This window comes from Semicossyphus pulcher, unplaced genomic scaffold, assembly GCF_022749685.1.
Source record: "Semicossyphus pulcher isolate SPU_LCO1_2020_fin unplaced genomic scaffold, fSemPul1.0.p SCAF_5, whole genome shotgun sequence".
In the NCBI taxonomy this organism is placed as follows: Eukaryota; Metazoa; Chordata; class Actinopteri; order Labriformes; family Labridae; genus Semicossyphus; species Semicossyphus pulcher.
This window is the reverse complement of record NW_027211726.1, coordinates 6,262,387-6,283,056: the sequence shown is the minus strand read 5'-3', so window position 1 is coordinate 6,283,056 and position 20,670 is coordinate 6,262,387. Positions and strand designations below refer to the sequence as shown.

At 42.8% G+C, this 20,670-nt stretch overlaps 1 protein-coding gene across 1 annotated transcript in view; it reads right to left on the bottom strand.

Annotated features, from left to right (window-relative positions):
* The window catches only part of pou2f2a (POU class 2 homeobox 2a), a 60,443-nt gene extending 53,651 nt beyond the window's left edge, over positions 1 to 6,792 (bottom strand). The window contains exon 1 of the mRNA XM_069681458.1: positions 5,433 to 6,792. Coding sequence (XP_069537559.1) covers positions 5,433 to 5,532 — 100 coding nt within the window. The 5' untranslated portion in view covers positions 5,533 to 6,792. The remainder of the gene's footprint in view (positions 1 to 5,432) is intronic.
* Between the last annotated feature and the right edge of the window lie 13,878 nt (positions 6,793 to 20,670).

Genomic DNA, 20,670 nt, shown 5'->3' with positions numbered 1-20,670 from the left:
GCATTCATGCTTATTTCTTTTCAAACCTAGAACGTTTGCACACTGCTGCATATATACCGTTATACCCTGATATACACACACCTCTCTTTCACAGGTGTGTTCTGTCAGATGCTCATACACACACGGAAAAAACACACACTGATGAAACACACCTCTACATATGCACAAAAAATGCTGCACAAACCTGAACAAGTTTTCCACCTTCTTGCTATTCCACACTATTGCACACAAGGTGATGCGCAAACACACACACACTCACAAACATGCTCAAAAAACAGCCAATTAATGCTGGTACAGGGGCCTTTGCTCGGGCCCAGTTTGGTGTGGCCCAGACAACACAACCCCCTCCTGGGCACCGCGAGGTGAGGATCCAGGGTGGGAGACGAGGTAGTTATCGAGCAGCACGGAGCAGCTTGTATGTGCGTGTGTGTGTGTGTGTGTTAGCTTGGCTGTGTGTGTGTGTGTGGGCAGGAGGTTTCACTTTGAAGTCTGCCTTAAAAGTTTTTCTGCACCGGTGTTAAACCAGAGAATAGAAAGGACTAGCACGCCTCATTGTCTCACTGTTTCACTACCTTTTACAATGGGGTTGCTGGTGTTAGATTTTATTGTTCTTTTGTTTTTCTTTCCTGTTGTCTTTGCAGGTGGTACGACTTTCATTACATAAAATATTATTCATACTGCTCTCATCTTCTTCTGCTTAGATTTTCTACTTCTGTGTAACGAGATAAACTAACAAGAAAAGCAGAATCAAAGCAGAGCAGGTTGGACTGGGGAATAAAATCCAAACTGTGCTGAATAACTACAGGTCGGGTAAGAGGCCTCTCAGAGTAGCCAACATAAATAAACCATCCCTCTCAGTCCAGACGCGTGCCGTCTCTCTGTGAATCTGACAGCTCTCAGTTTTATATGGGCCACAGTGGCCCTGGAGGATTTTACAGCAGTGTACATAAAATAAAAGAGCATTTAGATTTCCTTTGTTGTGGCGCAGAGCAGGGACGGAGCGGCAGCAGCTACAGGTCCCTCCTCGCCCTGCCAGCCCTCTGAAAAGCACACAGCACAGGAGACTGTCTGGTCAGATCTCTAAAAAAAGGGGGCTTCCTTTTGTCTTTGTGGTAAAGATCTGATTCTCAGAGTGAACTAAGAAACATCCGCTCCGTTCTTAGGAAGTAAATCTGTTCGGCTGCATGCCACAAGTAATGACCAGTAAACAAGGAGGAATACAGCGAGGGACGCGTTTGGTTTCTCCTCTACTTTCCTTTCAGCCGGTTTATGACACAGCCGGCACAGATGAGATGAAATGGTCCTCCTCATCCCCTCCCCGTCTCTTATTGCTGTTTGCTCAAGTTCAGTGACAGCATTTGTTGCATGTGGCATGTTTCCCGTCTGTTAACAAGCTTTCTTTGAAATCTAAAAATATGTATTCCCCAAAGGGTCATTTGATCATTATAATCAGGACAGACGTACTTGAGTTCTGTACTTAAGTACATCTGTTATAGTATCTGTACTTTGAGTATTATTTTTTGAGGAAACTTTTTACTTTTGACTCCACTACATTTCTATGAATGTTCTCCCTACTCGCTACTTTTGCTCTGAAGTCAGCCGATGAGTTTTCTTTGCTTTTCTAAATTCCAAAAGACAAACTGTGTTCGTGTAGTTCTGCGTGTGGTTTGTCCAAGTGGTGTTGCCGTACCTGTACCTCGCACGTCTCCATGGCTGAAAACGGTAATGATGGCTACGGCAGACGGATGACGATTCACCCGCGTATTCTTGACTGTGCTCATGCGTTGTGAGGAGGATCTGTACCTTGACTCAAGTAATGAAGTTGAGTACTTTGTCCATCACTTTGTGATCGTTGTTTATTGAATCAATACATCAACCCACATTAATGAGAACTTAAATCCCTAGAAACTACGAACCCGACAGGTTGAGGAATTAAAACCTGAAAATGAACACTTGTGAGGCGTTCTAGGTTACACGGTGTTAGCTAACTCAGCGGTGGATTTCATCAGCTTGACTTGTAGAAAACATTACAAAGTGCGTGATGCAACAATCAACATTAAAACAGAATGCCCGGGAAAATAACGCGCTTCAGTACGACTGGGCTTAAAAATCAATGCAAACACTTTTATATCTAAAGGTATCATTTATTCACTGAACTCATTTGAGTTTTAAACCTGAAGGTTTTTCCTGCATACTTAATGAGTTTGAGGATCTGCTAACTTTAATGTAGTTTGCAGTCACATGACATCACTTACAAGCTTACGGCTTCTGCAGATAATAAGCATTCTGAATCGTTTTCTATCTCTGTTCCAAAGACGGTAATGATATATTCAGCAGGAGCTTCTGACACTAGACAGTAAACAGTAAAACACCAAAACCTGAGCCTAAGAGACTTTCTTTAGCGTCAGCGGTTTATAAATGAATCAAACTGATGGAAGGTAAAACAGTTCACGTCTACAAATAAACTATTAACCATCAAAAATCTGTACAACTTGTACAAAACCCGGAAAGAAAATATCTCCAATCTCCGATTACAAATTCAATCCAGCGAGAGTTTCAAAGCGTTGCACTGTGGTGACGTGTCTGAGGCCCGGCTGAGCTGAGGCCAGCGGTCTCCACACTGTCGTGTTAAATAGTCGAGCTGACAAAAAACCCATAAGCCCTCAGTTTAGATCCACTGTAAAACCACTGTCTGCTAACGTCTGCTGTTTAGGACCGCTCTCTCCCTCCTTCTCCACTGAACCTCACTCACCTCATCTTACACTTCTGACACCCCCGTCTGTGCTCACACTAACACACCGAGATATGCACACACACACACACACACACACGCTCTCACAGGTGCAGGCAATCGCACAGCTGCACACATGCACACCTTGGTCAAAGGCGCAGATCAGAGAGAGACAGAGAATTGTGGGTAACAGACTTAGCTAAAGTGGCTTATGGGGGCCCCGGCCAAACCACACCAGGCAAATCCAATTCAACAACCTCCCCGTCCATGGGGAGCGACAGAGAGAAAGAGAGAGAGGGAGAGCGGCATAAAGAAAGAGAAGGAGAGGAGAGTTTGCATTTTCCTGAAAAGGCTTTCGTGTCAAGTGAATACTTCACAGAATGAGAGAATGAGAAGCAGCGGATTGTGAGTTTCTTTCTCTCCAGAGATTAGGGATGAAAGACGGAGGGAAGAGAAGGAAAAAACAGAGGAGGAAATGAGGGATGAGTGTTGGCCTTTGCTCTCCTACCAACTTTATTCCTCTGGTGTGTATTGGCTGCTTATCACACTAACATGTTTAAATAAAAAAGCAGCCCGTACCTGCACTTTGACCCTTTTTCACAGGATGAAAAAGCACAAGACTTGCTACAGAAGCTCATTTTTTCTCTCCTCGTTTATTAAATAAGTCACTCCCTCGTTTCTTTCCTTCTTAGACGGAGCGCTGTTTATGAAATGATTGATTTTTTCCAAGTGTTTTTGCATCCATTTGCTTATTATTCTTTCCCTCCTTCGCTCCGTCACTGCTTCTTTTATTAATTCCATTCACCTGCTAATTCTCCAACTGACACTTTCACCTTCTCACTCATTCATTATTCATGTATGCACTCGCTCATTCTGTTATTCATTCAATCATTCGCGCTCTCCCTCGGACCCAGCCTCCACCTCGTCTTCTTGTTCTCGCACTTTAATTTCTTAAAGGACCAACAGAGAGATTGACCCCACCCCCACCACCACCCCAAAACCAGTGGTTATATGTCGCCTGTCAGAGCTGCTCTCATTAAAACCTCAACCGTTTTTCTCCTCCTGACACCTACTTAAGGTGATAGCCTGAATTACCCCGGCCAACACGGCTCGGCATGCACACACCTACCACCCCCCACACCCCCATATGTCATTTGAAATTTCCGCCTGGATGGATTAAAGGAGGAGGGGAGAGGGGAGCTGCACCGGCGCTGTCACCCTCCAGCACGTAGACACACCTCAGTCCGCATATTTTTGATATTGAAACCAACAAGTTTTAAAACTCACACAGGTGGTAAGAAAAGCAGGCGAGTTTAAGCTGAACTTTGACCTCTAACACGCTCATAATCAGGAAAAAAATCTAATCTAATAACAGAAAAAACACGTTTTCTTTTCTGTAACTCGTTTCTGTTTTGTGCTGGAGATTATTTAACTCTTTAAATTCCACATATGTTTTAATTTCATGAAGATTTTCCTGCAGAAAATGCATTATAAATTTAATATGCAGCGCAAGCATCGCAGACGAGTGATACAGCTCTTTAGGAATATTAAAGGAAATGAAAAAAGTAGCATAAAAGTGCTGTCATTACTGAGCACACTGCTAGAGCAGTATCATTATGATAGACATAAAGCGGAGCATAAAGGCATGATAGTAAGAACTAAACTAACTGCATGTCCCTGTTTTGAAAGGCCAATCATAGTAATATTAAAATAAAAGGTTTTTCTGATGAATATGTGCACTTTATTTCATCAAAACATTTTTCATATCAGTCGTTTAGTTCTGTTTTCTCCTCCTTACATCATCTCGGTACAGCCAAACTTTCTCCCTCCGCTCAACTTCACTGTACTCCTGTTTTCCCAACGCGACCCCAGTCAGAGATCAATACCCTCTTGATCGATGGATGACCATGAATATTCCCCCCTAACCTGGCGCCGAGGACGAGCGAAGGAGAGGAGAGGAGCGAGGGGAAGAGAGAGGAGAGAGGAGACAGATGGGATGGAGGGCTGAGATGGATAAATTGCACATGAATGAAAGAGGAAAAGATGAGGGGGAGCGTGAGGCGCCTCTGCGAGACCGTGATGGATGCTAATGAGCCCGATATTCATGCATGCAATTTTGTGTGCGCCTTTTGGATTCATATGCAAGTAAGTGTTTTAATTTAACTGATATTTTAATTCTATTTGTGGATATAAAGAGGGAAGAAGGTTACCGGAAAATATGCACCAAGTCTTTAAATTCTTCTACAAACAAGTGAGTGAAATAATGCAGTTAGGACGCACTTTCTCTTGTTTTTGCAATTCAAAATGAAGCAAAATCACAAGACAGACATTAATAATTCATGAGACAAGTTAGTTTGAATTTTAGATAATGAAACAGGAAATGAGTTCCTTCAAGAAATGACATTTTAAGACTCTATAAAACATTAAGGTTAGGGAGAAATGCTTCCTGTGAGGTGTAATGTGTGTTTTATGTAGTGGAAGAAGAGAGTTAAAATTATGTAGATGTTATTAATTCATTAAATATCAAATCAGTGTATTTACAAGTTTATTGGAGCAATAATAACATTTGGAATGAAACTAAAGTAAGAAAAAAGTGTGTGTTCTTTATGTTCCTGTGGGTTACACACTAAAAGCAGCTGAAGCTAATATGCAGGTGTTATTCTTTGTGTAGGGGAACACTGGAGGTAGGAAAGCGTCTTACCGGGGCTGGACCGCGGAGCCAGCGAGGACTTGAGTCTCCAGGCGCTGAAGTCGGACGCTGTTCTCTGAAAGACGAAGGGGACCGGCAGGGGGACAAACATGGTCCTCTGTCGACCTGGGGGTCGTTGCTTTTTTTTTTTTTTTTTAGTTTAGTCTCACTTTTCTTCGTTTCTTATCCGTCGTGCTTCCGTCGTTCTTTGGCCTGTCTTCGTATGCTTTCCAGGTTTGTGGACAGTGAAGAAGCTTTGGATGGTTTGCGGAAAAAGAGACTCAGTATTTGGCTTTTTTTTGTCTTCCGTGGATCGAGCCTGTGCCTCAGCGGATTCGCATCTCTCGGTTCTTTTGGATTCGTGTAGCTCTGGGATACACACGGATGTTACGGTCCCCTTACTTGTGTCCTCTCGGAGTCAAGTAGTCCGGCACACACACACGTACACACGGCGATGTGCAGAGCGCGCGGAGACGACTGTAAAGCTTTGGGATACAATATAAAGCTAGCAGTGGTTATCCATACAGGCTAACACAGGCTGCAGGTGACTGGACAGTGGATGGGTTCTGTTATCGTCGCACCCATGTGGATCTAGTGCAGGTGGTGCTCTCCACTGGATGTAACACAGACACAATTAGACTCCATTTGTTGTCTCCAGACAGCTGTGCGTAAAGATCGCGGTGTCTCTCCGTCTCCGTGTCTCGTCCTCGGCTGGGTTTGCTTTGGTTTAGGTTTGGAAAAGATATTTTCCTCCTCCTGCTCTGTCATGAAAAGTCTCAAACAAACAGTCCACCGGTGAATCCTCGGTACACAGAAGCGAGGGGGAAACTGTCCGTGTAGCACTGGAGTTGCTTCTTTTTTGGTTCTCGTTAAGATTTGGTTATTAGCTGGCTGGTCTGCTGAAGAATACACGCACACAAAGCGACACAACAATAAAACGCTGAAGCATTATTTGGTAAAAAGATAGAAATAATCAAATAATAAAGTAAGGCTATGCAGGCACCTCCTGTCTGACTTTCGCTCCTCCCTCTCCTCTCCTCGTTGTTTCTCTCTCCCCCTCTTTCTCTACCGCGGGTCACTAATTAAAGCAAAATCGATACATAAATAAATGAATAAATCCATATCAATAAGTACACCTGTCCGCCGCTTTCCTGCTCCACTGATGCGCAAGCGAAAAAAAGAGGAGGGGAAAGCGATTCCCCCTTTTTTCTTTTCACGCTGTAGTGTCTTTTCTTTGGCTGTGCTCCGCCATCCGCCGGTGTGTATCTCTCCTCCTCTTCCTCTCTCTCCTCAGTCTTCCTCTGTGTGTATCCTGCGTGTGTGCGCGCGTGGATCTGCGTCCCCAGTTTATTTCGGGAACCCCGGTGGTTTCGGTCCGACACCGCGCAGGCTGAACGCACTCTGGCACGGCGAAGCGCTCCGACCGGGAGACAGACAGAGATACCCAACCCCCCTCCTCCTTTTTTTTTTTTTTTTTTTTTACCCCCCTTTCCTTCCCTTCCCTCCCCTCTCTACATGTATCCCCCTTTCTCCCTCTGCCCCCTCACCCCAACACACTCATACATATACACAAACATACACACAACCCCACTTTTCTGCCCGTTTTTTAACCCTTTTCACTTCTTGTATCTGACCTTTGTTGGTGTTACATATCTGGACTCTTGCATTAATATTATAGAAGCCCACGCACATGTGTAGAATCCATTTAATTAAAGGATTTATTCTCCAATAGCCCACGCTGAATTACGAGTATTTCAAAGCATGCACGCTCTCTCCTTCGCCCTCTTTCTGACCACCATAATCCCGTACAAGACGAGCACAGATCCAGCCAATTGATCTTCTGATTACTTCATTATAATGAAGCCAATAATCACATCATCGCCGGCCTCCGGGAAATCGATCGCCTCTTCACAATGTGCGGACACGAATTCAAAAGGGGGGGAACCTTTGATGTATATTTCAGCAGGAGGATCTCTCCCTCTCTCCCTCCTCACTCATATAAATTTACGTGGGTCCGTCCGGCGCAAGGTCACCTGCAGCACTCGGCTAATGTATGTTTTTCCACGCAGGGGTGAATAATAATCTCAGTCTGCAGAGGCGAGGGTGTTAAATTAGTCATTATGGAAGGCTACGTGCGTGCGTGCGTAAAATGTGCGTAAAATGTCAGTTGAGCTGCATCTAAATTGCATGATTTTCCTATTAAAGGGTCGGTCAGAATGTTTTAGTTGCCCTATATAGGTGTGTGTTTGTGTGTATGTGTGTATGTGTGTGTGTCCGGGGAAAGGTGCCTCCCGGCCATCAACTCTCTCCTCTCCTCACTACAGTCCACCCCGCCCGGCTGTCAGACGCACCGCCCCGGCCTGCGCTGTGCATTTACACTCCAGATTATCGCCAACATAGATTTTTTTAAATAGAAAAATCTATACGCTAAATATCGCAGTCAATAAAAGAAAATCGACCACAGCGCACACACACGCGCGCGCACGTCTCTCCCTCTCCGTATACACTCCGAGGTGGGACTGAGCTGTTAATAAGTTATCGATCAATTATGGCCCTCATATATGGAGAGGCCTCGGGCTCTTTGCCAATGCTAATGTCCATTCAGGGAGAGAAAGAAAACGTCAAACTGAAAGGAGTAAAACATCATCAGAGGCGTCCAGGTCCTCTGACTCTGCAGCTGCAGCTCTCTGTGTGCTGTGGCTACTAACTGACCAGTAATAAGAGTACTGCCGGGCCACTGCAGCTGATGCAGAATCTCTACAGCAGTGCTAAACTAAACACTTCTATCATCACTAATGTGTCCACGAAACAGCTGATTCTACTGCAGCTGCTGCTAATACATTCCAGATTACAGCTATTATAGTCTGTTTTCACCACTGCTGCTACGAGGGATGACCTGTCCACTCCTACTGCTGTAACTCTCTTCTGTTAGTGATTGTCCAGCTGATACTACAACTACATCATCCGATACCATTACTACTACTCCTACCTCTAACTCAAGTAGGATTATAAAGTACAGCTGATGTCATCACTATAACTCTTTTGGTTCTTGTAAGGCTGATGCTGCTACTCCCACTCCTAGTACTATAACACTCCTACTACTCGTACTACTGCAACTACTTCTGCTAGTGCATACCATTACTACTATTCCTACTACTTCTTCTTTAAGCATGTGTGCAGCTCATACTGCTACTCCTACTACTTAAAGTACAGCTGATGTCATCACTACTATAACCCTCTCAGTTCTTGTTGGGCTGATACTACTACGACTATTTGTAGAGCTGATGCAGTCATCCCTGTACACACCCAAGTACTGAAAATACAACCACTTATATAAGTTTGTGTTGATACTGCGACTGGTACTGATGCTGAGCCCTCCATCACTACTGCCATCAGGGACTGGGACTGCTGTGGCCTCGACTTTAACTACTCCAGTCAGTTTTACAACCTGTATTTCTTTTACTACTGCTTCTACCATTAACAGTAGTACTGATACAACTATTAATGCTTCTTTTCCTGTACTATTAGTAGCATTACTTTGACTAGTACTGCTGTTGTGGCGCCTACTACGACCACTTCTACACTTTTAGTAAAACTACAACCACTTTTCTAACATGCATTTCTATTACTGATGCTTGCAGTACTGTTATTATTACTAATACTACTCTCTATCACAACTGACTATTACTGTCCTAATAAGCCATTACATTACCACTCACTTCTTTTACTGCTTCTACCTTAAACAGAAGTACTTTCACTGCTACTAATGCTGCCCTACCTTTTGCCTACGACTACTGTAACTGTGGCCTTCACTGTAAGGCTTAAAGCCTATAACTATACTGCTTCTAGTATTAATAACAGAACTATATATTGCTGTTATTCCTTATATATATAGGGAATACTAATGCTACAGTCCCTGTTGCTACTACTAGAATACTTGTCGTTCCTCTGAAGCCTGTCCTACGATTCAGAGCATTTCCGTTACCCTCCGCGGCTTTTGATGTCATCAATGCATAGACACACGTCACATAACAAAGGACCCCCCTCCCCATAGAAAAACAGCCCACTCCCCATTGACAGATGACATCCGCGTGTCCAACGAGCGAGAGAGGGAGGAAAAGGCAGAGGGAGGAGGGAGAGGAGAGGCCATATAAAGAAGCGACCGGTTGTCCCTCAAGAGCCCCCCTCTGCAGATGAGGGCGAGCGCAGAGGAGCCCCGATCCAAACTCCTTCCAGACAAAAGCAATTATTTCTTGTAGAATATAGTGTGTTTTGTGCGTCCATCGCAGGAGGGGAGGGAGGTGTGCGTGGATTTTTGAAGGAGAGGTGAAGAATATGGCGCACGGCGGGCCTCATCAATAGCAATATGTTCTTTTCCCCCTCCTGTAATATCTATCCTTTAAGAACTGCTCTGCAACCTGCTGCGGCGGCTGCATTGTCTGAATCGTCGGCTTATAGAGGCCGTAGTGGACTTCTGATCAGTTACACACACGGACAACAAACAGCTGTTACTGTTGCTTAAAAATAAAGATCTTAAAGAGTCACATTGTGCTTCTAATAAGGTGATAGACAGCACTCTGCTTCCTACTGACACAGCTACACCCTTTGAAAGCTTAAAAACAAAAGATAAATGTTTGTGAGACTAAAGTAACAATATTTTTTAACTACATTAGTGTTATAATATCACACAAGGCTTTGCTATTTTTGCTACTAATACAAGCATTTCCCACGAAGTGAACGCGTCGTTTTCAGTACATGAAGTCGTTCGCAGAATTAGATCTTACAGCTCTCTCTCTGTCTGCTCTGTGTCTGCGCGTGTGTGTGTCTACGTGTGTGAGAGAGAGTTCACTGTTAAATGGCAGTGTCATGTTGACAAACGAGTTGGTTGAATTAAATTCTCCCTCATCAAAAACAAGAGGGGGCCAATCAATACCAGCTTACAATTATATCACCGCCTTCCCCCGCGCTACATCGCTGTAACCACACACACACACACACACACACACACACGTACGCACACACAGCATGAGACAACACAGAAGAGGGAAGAATCATTACCTCGCTGCAAGATGGGGCTTAATAAACACGGCAATAATCGCACACACACACTGAATAAGAGAGAATTATTACACGCTGCTGTAACGTGGATTATAGTAAACACACACACATTTAGTTGCACACATACACAGACAGAATCATGTGACACTGACCCTTATAAAAACACACATTATTTTTAGCTTCGGACATTTTATCTATTTTCAGCATCCCTCTCTCTCTCTCTGTCCCTCTGATTCTCCGTCTGCCTCTCTCTCTCTTTCCCTCTTACAGCCTGACTAAGTAATCAATGCTGACAGATTGTCAATAGGCCGGTGCGGGCCCTGCCAATACCTCTCCTACATATCCATTATTCCTCTTAAAGCCGCCGAGGACAAACACAGAAAAGAGTAAAACACGATGCTGTCGATACGCCGCCGTGATACGATCATTGAGGCAGATCAATGCTCTTGCTTACAGCTCATGAGCTCGAGCGGAGCGGGGAAATAACAGCGAGCGTGAAAATTGGTTTGTGATGTCTCCCCGTGTTCTTATCTTCATAGCATGAGGATTTTTTTATTTATGTATATTCTTTTTTATTTCACACATAATTCTATTTTGACTTTGAAGACATATTTCCGTCCCGGTGTTCGTATTTCACACATGTTCTGCATCCCATTTCATCCTGGATTGGTTGTAATGGATTTAAGATGTAAAACGCCAGACAGCACTGAAGTGAGGGAGGCGGGGGGAGCAATATCACCCTTTTTTTTTTTTTGTCATTCTTGCTATCGGGTTCACACACAATCCTGTATTCTGCGCACACACATAGATCCATGTTCTGGAACACGCAAAGACCCAAATTTATCTACACGCTTAGCAGCACACACATGCAAACGTACCGTAACATGCACGAAAGCACGAAAACAACAGACAAACACACTCATGCAAGATATTCACGTACATGCAAACACACCGTAACATGCATGAGCGCACGAAAAGTACTCACACACACACATACACACACATGCACTGAAGCCTCTGGTGCTCGTGCTCAGAGAGGCCCAAACAGCTTAGCTTAGCACAAATGCAGCATCAAGGCTCGAGGTAATGCCAATGACATGGATGGAGCTTTCCAGCCCGTGCAGCCTGGAGTGTGTGTGTGTGCATGTGTGTGTGTGTGTGTGTGTGTGAGGGTTGACATGTGTGTTGGCTGCAGACGTGGGGGGAGTTTAGAGCCTTAAACACTGAGAGGATCAGACCCAGCTCTCCTGGACACCATGGAATACGATCAAGGGGAAAGTGCGTGCGTGTGTCGGTGTGTGTGCAAGAATGATAACAAGACGTAGCTGCAAAAAATACCACGAATATAAGAAGTGAAACGTGTTTCAAATCTCAACAACTCCATAAACAATATTTTATATTTAAATTCATGTAAAATAGTTAAAGAATGTGACGGGAGTATCCGATGACGATGAGATATATCACTGTTCATATCAAACTTTTATGGCTGAGGTGTGTTTGTAGTCAGAAGAAGAGGAGAAGGTTCTTTTTGAAAAGATCGCCTAAATTATGGATGAAATCCACTTTTTCTGTCTCCTACACAAACCTTATTGTCCCCTTGATTTATATCTGTACAGTGAAGCTCTTACTTATACTTTATTTAGCTTTTCTTTGAACTCTCTGATCAATATTTAGATCTCTGCACAAATGCTCCTTCACTCCAAAAAGTGACGTTTTTTTACTTAAGTTTTCTTATATTTTTTTACTTTACAGTTTTTGCATTAATGCTGTCTTTTGTTATTTTTTTTCTAAGTGCAATGCATGTAAGTAGACCAAGGCGAATTCCTTGTATAATGTAAAAAAACCTTGGAATTCTGACTCTTTCTTACACTATAAAAACACCTCTGACTTAACTCTTAAATCTCTTTCTCCCTGCGTCCATCTCCTTTACTCATTCGCTCACACATGCCCAAACTGCACCAACACGTGCACACGCACTTGTTCATGCTCAGCCAGTGTCGGTTCATGGAGAAAAAGAGAGAGACAGAAACAGAGTGTGTGTGTGTGTGTGTGGGTAGATTTAGAAGCGGGGATCAATGAGAAATGTAGAAATCAATGCACTTAGCAGTGGGAAATCAATGGGGCCTAATCGGGATGCCAATGGCACAAGTCAAAACAATTAAGAAGGAAGAAAAATGTTTAACAACCCCCCGCCGCCGCCGCTGCCGCCACCACCCCACCCTGATGCTTACACAGAGGCCGAGGAGAGATGGAGGGAGCAGAGGGAGGGCTGAAATAATACGAGGGATGTTGGGAATGTCGAGAGGAGGATAACAGCGATGTTGGATGTGCTTATAGTTCAACACAATAGAAAGAAATTTACCCAGTAAATGGCCTGTGAAGCTGCAGGTCTGAATCCACGTCAGTTTCCACAGCTTCATCTTTGAGCTCACTCTCCAGATAACGTAATAATCTGTAAAAGAGGGACAAAAAGAGGGGAAGATGCAGAAGGAAGATAAACGTATTTTTCAGATATTAATCACATATTAAATTGTTGAACAATATAGGCCATACAGATTATAGATACAGCTAAAACAAAACAAAGACGCAAGTCAAAACAAGCTTATTAGAGGACTTAAACAAAAAGGAATGCTGGGAATAAAGGATGATAAGCTGATAAAAACAGAGACTTTGCAGCTTTGCATTAGAAAAGAGAATTACTTTGTCAATCATGCATCCATTTTTGTTTTTCTAATCAAAGTTGGTAGCATGCTTAGCTAGCAAACGAAGCATCCAGCTCTTTCTGGTGGATCATATTTAATCACCAGACCAGGTGGTAGCGAAGAACTTGTGTTATATTTTATCCCTCACTATCCCAGGTTACTTACAGCATCCCCTCACTCCCACCTTAGAGGGGACGCAATCCTGAGGTCACCAAACCGTACCACAGGATGCAGCAACCTCCCAATCATTCGAGAGTCCTCTGGATTAACCAAGGTCGAAAAAGGCACCGACAATCTTCTGGTCAAAACTCCAAGCAGGCAGAAATAGCTGCATTATATATTCCCACACTCAACTAGTGCCTCTCTCAGCAATGTTAAAAAAAAAGAAGAGTCCAGCTTCTATCCAGACGTTTGGTTCAAGGGCAGGTGGTGTGTTTGGAGACGAGCCCAACAACTTCAAGCTGAACAGCTCCTGCATTAGCCCCGACTACTTCACCAGCTAAGGGTTACTTCTTACATGCCAAAATACAGCTTTCGTCACTAGAGATCAATCCTGGACTTAAAAACTAGACTTTTATATAGACTGAGTGGGAGTTGGGTCTATTTAGTTGCGGCACCATACTGTGCCTGACCGAGCTCTTTTGATACGAGTGGGGCCATCAAGTGCTTGTCTGCAAGCACGCTGCCGAGGTCTGATTTCAGGCAGGGTTTCTGGGTTGGCTGATTGGGATGAGGTGCCATTATCTGGAAATGCTAATCTATTAGGGATCTCTGAATGGCTCTTTGTGACCTGAGCCTACATAAAGATTTGCTCTAGGAAACCTGACCAGGACTTAAACATTATGTCATAAGAATTAGGTTAAAACAAATTTTGATCATTGCATTTCCTGAACCATATTCAATTGAGAGAGCTCTGTGCAAGCTAGCATCATCCGGCTTCTTGTGTCGGCAACGCGCACGCAGATGTTGTGTCAATCAGGAGTTGTGGCAACTTGCGGTACATTTCCTGTACCTCCTTAACGGCATACACTGCTGAAGAAGCAAAAAGAAGGAAGAGCTTGGAGGAGAAAGAAGCGACAAAGAGGGCCCTAAATACAAAGAGGGATCAGACGAGTGGGAGTGTGAGGGGCTGCAGAGCGAAGCCATGCAGAGGTTGCCCTGTCCCTTCTTGATAGGTAGCGGTAGCTCTTACGGCTAACGGTAGCACTAAGCTCCAACACCTAGAGGTAAAAAGGTGGTCGACGCCAAGAATCATACCTATAATGATAACTTTAGTTGTATTTGAACATCTGGCCAGCAATAAAGTGTACTTTAAACAGCATCTCTCTCTCTCTCTCTTTGCCTCGGTGCTGCAGAGAGACGCACCGCACAACGGCTGCGTGGCACACACCAGTTGGAAAATGTTGCTTTAAACAACACAACTTCCAGGTGCAGGCAAACCACTCAAAAACACAACACACCTGCAGTTCTTGGAGGGGGACAAAGTGTGTCTTAATTTCTTTTGAGAATTAAATACTAAACTATGCAGGACTGAAAGGTTGTTGTACGGAGTTTGCACTTTCCGTCTTACAGAAAACATGACTTATATTAAATTATCGTAACGACAAAATTGTGAAACATGAAGCCATCATAAATCCTGACAATCTTAACAGACCGCAGCTGCGTTTCTCTGTGAAAAATAAAAACTACAAATGTTTGGCCCTCCACGTCTTCAGACAGTGAAGGATTTTAAAACTCAAAAGATTTCGGGAGGAGCAGCACTTTAATGTTGTGATAGAGATATGAAAGGATGTGGAAGTATTGGCAGAGGGGCAGAGCTGGTGGAGAGGGAGGCAGAGGAAGAGAGGCAGTTTTGTTAGATGCCTCCGACTACTCATAAAAAATCTGTCAATAAAAATATTTCACACACAAAAAAAGATTGACTGATGGAGATGACACCACAACATGACACAAATACACCCAACGGCACACTAGAAGAGAGACAGAAGGTGGACAGGCTGCAAGAGGAGAGTCATAGAGATGCAGGAAGAAACCAACTGAAGGTATGGTGAGGCTGCGTGCCGTAGCGCTGCAGCTAGGTTATGCGTGTGTGTGTGTGTGTGTGTGTGTGTGTTATGGGGAGGTGGTGGTGGGGTTGATCTGGGGCCAATCAATAGCGGCAGGCTCTCTTACGACCCCTGAGTTCCTCCTGGCTTGGCTGGCAGGCTGGAAATCAATGGGCCGGGCCAATAACTCAGGATGGTGTGTGGATTAGTGAACTGTCAACTAATCAGAGAGTTACTGAATCTGACACCGCAGCTATTAACCTATCGATATGACACTTGGCACTGACACACACTCGCACACGTGGATATATATATGTATTGATGAACACACAGGCGCATTGAAACACGTATGTGAATGCCTGAAGGCGGCTCACACGTGCTCACACACCTCTACAAATGTGGACTGACACACACTTATAGAAGAGTTGGTGCAGAAAAGCAGCACACGTTTACTTTGTGGTGGATATACAGCACATATACGCACACTCATGTAGAGACCTAGATACTATGTGTAAATACACACATACACACACATGTTTGGGAGGAAAAAATCTACATAATGCTCTCACAAATTAGAATTGCATTGTACATATACACATAGACACCGTAGTAAAACACAACAGTAAAATAATTTGAAATATAAGTGTTAGGCTGAGAAAAATCCATTAATTATTAAAAAGATTCAGTTAGTTATTAGACAACACGGTGCCACGTTTTGTATTTAGCATTTTTAAGAAGTATACCAACATTTAATAAATTGAAACATCAATCATGTTGTTGTGAACGAACAGAAGAGTCGTAGTTGTAATATAGAATACTAATCAAAGATGACACTTATGGAAGCTATAACATATAAAAACTTTAAAAATGTACTGTAAGATTCAAGTCTTAATTGTTATTGTGCAAAACAATGAAACAGTGAAGCATCTCCCCGAGCTGCGTAGTGCAGAATATTAATAGATTAAAAAATAAAATAAAACAAGAATAAATAGATATAAAATAGTCGGCAGAAATATACAAATAATTAGCTACTTGTTTACACATAGTGTAAAGAACAGTGATTTGCAATCTATATATGGTTATATAACGGCACACAGTTACATTATAGTGTTTTAAATACATAAATACATTTTAAACGTGTGTGTAGGGCTTATAAATCCCAAATAGGGGTACTTAAAGTAAAGTGCTATGACAACAGTATTACTCCCTGTCTGGGCGAATAGAAACAAGAGCAATCGTGTGCTTACAGATTTCAACTGGGTCATTGCACACAAACATAGAGGAGTAAATAAACTATGTAGCCGCAGTAAAAAGATTTGCATTAAATGAAGGAATTTATACTCCATCAATGGGACCGATGGAGGTGGAGAGGAGGACAGGAAATAGGGGGAGAGAAAGGGGCATGACATGAAACGAAGGTTGTAGTTATACTGCACAAGCTGTAACCGTTCAGTTACTAAGGTGCTACTGCTCTACTTCTCATTTCTGCTGCGTGGTTATTGAATGAATAATCAACACACACTTTTTCAGAGAGGTAGGTGTGGGATACAGACTGAGCTGTTTACAGTTTATAACTAACAGATAAGATAACAACACTGAACGGAAGACACAAAGAGACAATAATATATTAATATGTAATTCTGCTTCTATGACACTAATGTAGAATAAAGAGCCACTTCAAATGTGTGAATACACATTGATCCCTATTCAGTATTCACTGTTCATTTGATGATAATATGAAATCTTATTATGTATTGTCCAGGCGCCACTGCTTTGACCCTTGACCTCTGCGTCTACAGCTTTGAATATTGGGGAACCTTAAATGTAATGTATTCCAATGTTAAATGCTTTGTATCCTTCAATATCTCAATTACACTGTGAGTGTTGCTGATGACTACGCCTTGTGCTCTGCATACTTATTAGTTCATTAGTATGAAAATACATTTGTATGCAAGCAATAAAAAAACACTCTTTTCTAACTAACAGCTTCGTGCACCTTAAAGGTTAAAGCGTCTGTTAGCTGATAAAAGGGGAGTAGTCTCTGTTCTCCACATTATAAGTAGGGTAAGCTGAGTTAAGGTGGATTTACGCCGCACTACATCCCCGCTTTCATCCACAGTTCATATCCAGATTCCTCTGTGCTTCTTAAATATGTAGACTCTCTGATCTTTTCATATTCTCATGTTCCTCTAGTGTGCAACTACAGGCTTATTCTGTGTCAAGGGTGCTGGTTCGTTTTACATTATTCTCTTCTATTCTTCTGTCCTTTTCTACTTTTTTCAGAGTGGGAAGAAAAAGGAGATTATTTTGGGGGGTAATTCCATTGAAACCGCTCTGAAATAACTTGACTTGGCATGTGCCTATACAAGGCTCCACAAAGGGCTCCAGGAATACTATTCAGTAATGGGGTAAAGCAAGAGGAAGGAGCAGGACAAAAAGGCTGTGTGTGAGTGTGAGTGTGTGTCTGTTACTGTGTGTGTGTGTGAGTTGCAAGAGAGCAGCTGAAATGAGGGAGAGAAGAGAGAACGAAATCACCTGAGAGAAAATAAGACAGCTAGCAGGAGGAGAAAAGAAAGGATGAATGAGCAGCAAAGAAACTAGTGGAAAAGAATCAAGTGGAGAGAGAACGGCTAACTAGTTTGATATCCGTCCAATCTAACGTAATGTTACATCAATCATCGCATAATGGCCCCTTACATAAGCCTCGTAACAAATTCTTCTCAACATTAAGTTGTAGGTCTGCTTTCAGGTTGAAAGTGGGGCAAATGCTGTGTTTAAAAAAGCCAAGATCAATCCATATATTTTGATATTTTTGGGGTTCAAGCATGTTTAAGTGTAATTCTATTAAAATGTGGTAAAAACAGACAACATTACAATGAGAAAAATGCAAGAAATAAACAAAAAAAAAAGAGGCAAAAAGGCTCCAGATTTCAGAGGAGGGGAAAAGTAGGAAGGCGTTCGGTGGGGGCAGGATGGTTCACTCTGCTGTCCAACGATAAGAGCTGCAGAAAGACGGACAGAACAGGGCTAAAAGAAAGACGAATGGAGGCAGGTTACAGCACTACAGCCACCAAGAGAAAGGCGAGGGTGGAGGTGGGTGAGGAGAAGGGGAAGGAGGAGGGTGGGTTCATGGGCCTCCCACACACTCCGGATTAGGAAACATATGCAGTGGAGTAGCGAGGGATTAGGGGGTGAACGAGAGCTGGAAGAAGGAAAAGAATGTTTTTTTGGGGAGCAGAGGAGGGGTGAAAGGGAGGGATGGAAACACAAGTGCTCGGCCAGGCGTATTTCCACCCCGCTTTCATCCTACATCCCCTCCTCTACCGTCCACCTCCTCCTCCCCCTCCTCCTCCCACCCACTCACCTTCATCTTTGAACCTCTGGGATGACGAGATTGGTGTGTAAAGGACTCGGAGGGAGATGAGGGAGGAGGCCGCTTTCTGGCGCCATCCTTTGATTGTGGTTATTTGCTGCGAACACAAGAAGGAACACATCGAGAAAATGGTCAGAATGAGTAAAAACCTTGAACTTAATTCCTTTTAGTGTCCATACAACATGAGCAGTGTTGGTGTAAGTGCTGAGGGTCTTCATTCAAGAGAAAGAGACAGCTGAAGGAGAGCACTTTGGTTTTAAGTCATGGTTAAAGACACAGAACAAATTAGAAAATAAAGGGTGTAAAGACAAAAATAAAATCATCATTGTAAGTGTGACAAATCTTTATAACTCTTCAATGTCTCTCTGGCTTTTTCCCAAATCACTCACTCATTCAGGACTCTGCATTTTACTCTATGGTGAACAATTAGTTGAGATTGTGGGCACTTACGATCATTATCAGGGGTAGATTTACACAATGGTGTCAGCATCTATAAATGCAACATTGCATTGTGGGATTGTCTGCAGAAAGCACATGCAATACACATTACCTTTGTTTTCATAGTGAACATTTTAAACGTCACACTCACACTCAAGTAAATGTAGGGCAGTAAAAAGTAAGTATGGAGTGATTTTGGACACAGCAACTTTAAGAAAAATGGTGAAATGTGCAACAGCTACACAGTATGATGTCAAATTAGGTATAAATATGCCTATTGTTTTTAAAGTCTTAAATGGGCTCCCCCCCCCCCCCCCCCCCACCATTAAATGATTTTATAGAGAAAAAACAAAACAATAAATACCAGAGCACAAACTAGAGGAGACTGTAGGCGTAGAACAAAATTTAGCCAAACAGTGGTATCTGTTCTAGGCACACACTCCTGGAACAATTTACCAGCACGTATCAGAGACTGCGACAACTTTACCTTTTAAAAAACTCATTGGTTAAAAACCAACCAGTCATGCACTAATGCACAACATCTGTCTCCTCTGTTGCCCGTTCCTGGGGGTATTGGGATCATCTTGCATTTTAACCAACTCAGTGTATGTGGGTATGTTGTTTGTCATGTAACAAATGTGTCCATACTCTATGGAAAATTGTCTGTGTGCCGTCCACTGGGCTGTCTCGTGAGGTGTCCTGTAATTGTAATATTTGTTGTATGGGATTTTTTTTTAAGTACCTGCCTTAGGACTACAGATGAAATGTAGCTATTGTGCTAATTCTGGCATATTGACTTTGAAGCATTGCTGATAGGTTGATTAATGTGCACTGTCCTAATTCAATAAATAAATTAAATTAAATTAAATGTATAGGGACAAGTATGAAGCAAGTAAACTGATGCCACACATGCATTTATAGCCTTGGCTAATTTGCAATGCCCGTCCCTAGATGGGCCTTTAAGATACACAAAATCAACAGCACAAACAAAAGAGGCCGTACAAAACAGACTCAACAACAATAAAACACATATAACAAAACAGGATACAAAATATCCTACAATAAAACCAACTGTAAAACAGGAAGCACAGAATCAAACATGACTACATGACTGAGCTCTCTTTAGAAACGGTTTCAGTTTGAGTTCTGCAGAACCGAAGAGAGCAGGTTTACTAATAAATCTTTTCTGATTTTTATTTCTAATTTTGTTGTAGTTTCCTGTGGTCTGAGGTCTGGGCAGAGTGCAACAATCAAACAAATCATGCAAACCTATTGGGATCACATTATTTCCTTGCTCTAGTCACAGTACTTGAGTTGTTGTGAATTTAAAAATCCTGTTCTGAATGATACTTAACTATAAATAATTGAATAATGCTACTAAATTTCTACTTTACACTCAAATATATCTGACATCTCACAGGGAAGTTGCCACAACTGGCTACAATAGTATGAATGTGTTGTGGTCAACTTAAATGTGGGCTGCTGTACACAGGAGAGTCTGTAAGCCCGAATGTGTATCCCTGCGTGTCTGTGTGCATGTGTGTGTTTGGGGTGTTACACAGGGTCGCGAGTGAAGGTCAGGTGATAATTCGCCCGAAAAGCCGTGGAGAGATGAAGGAACAGTGAAGCAGAAG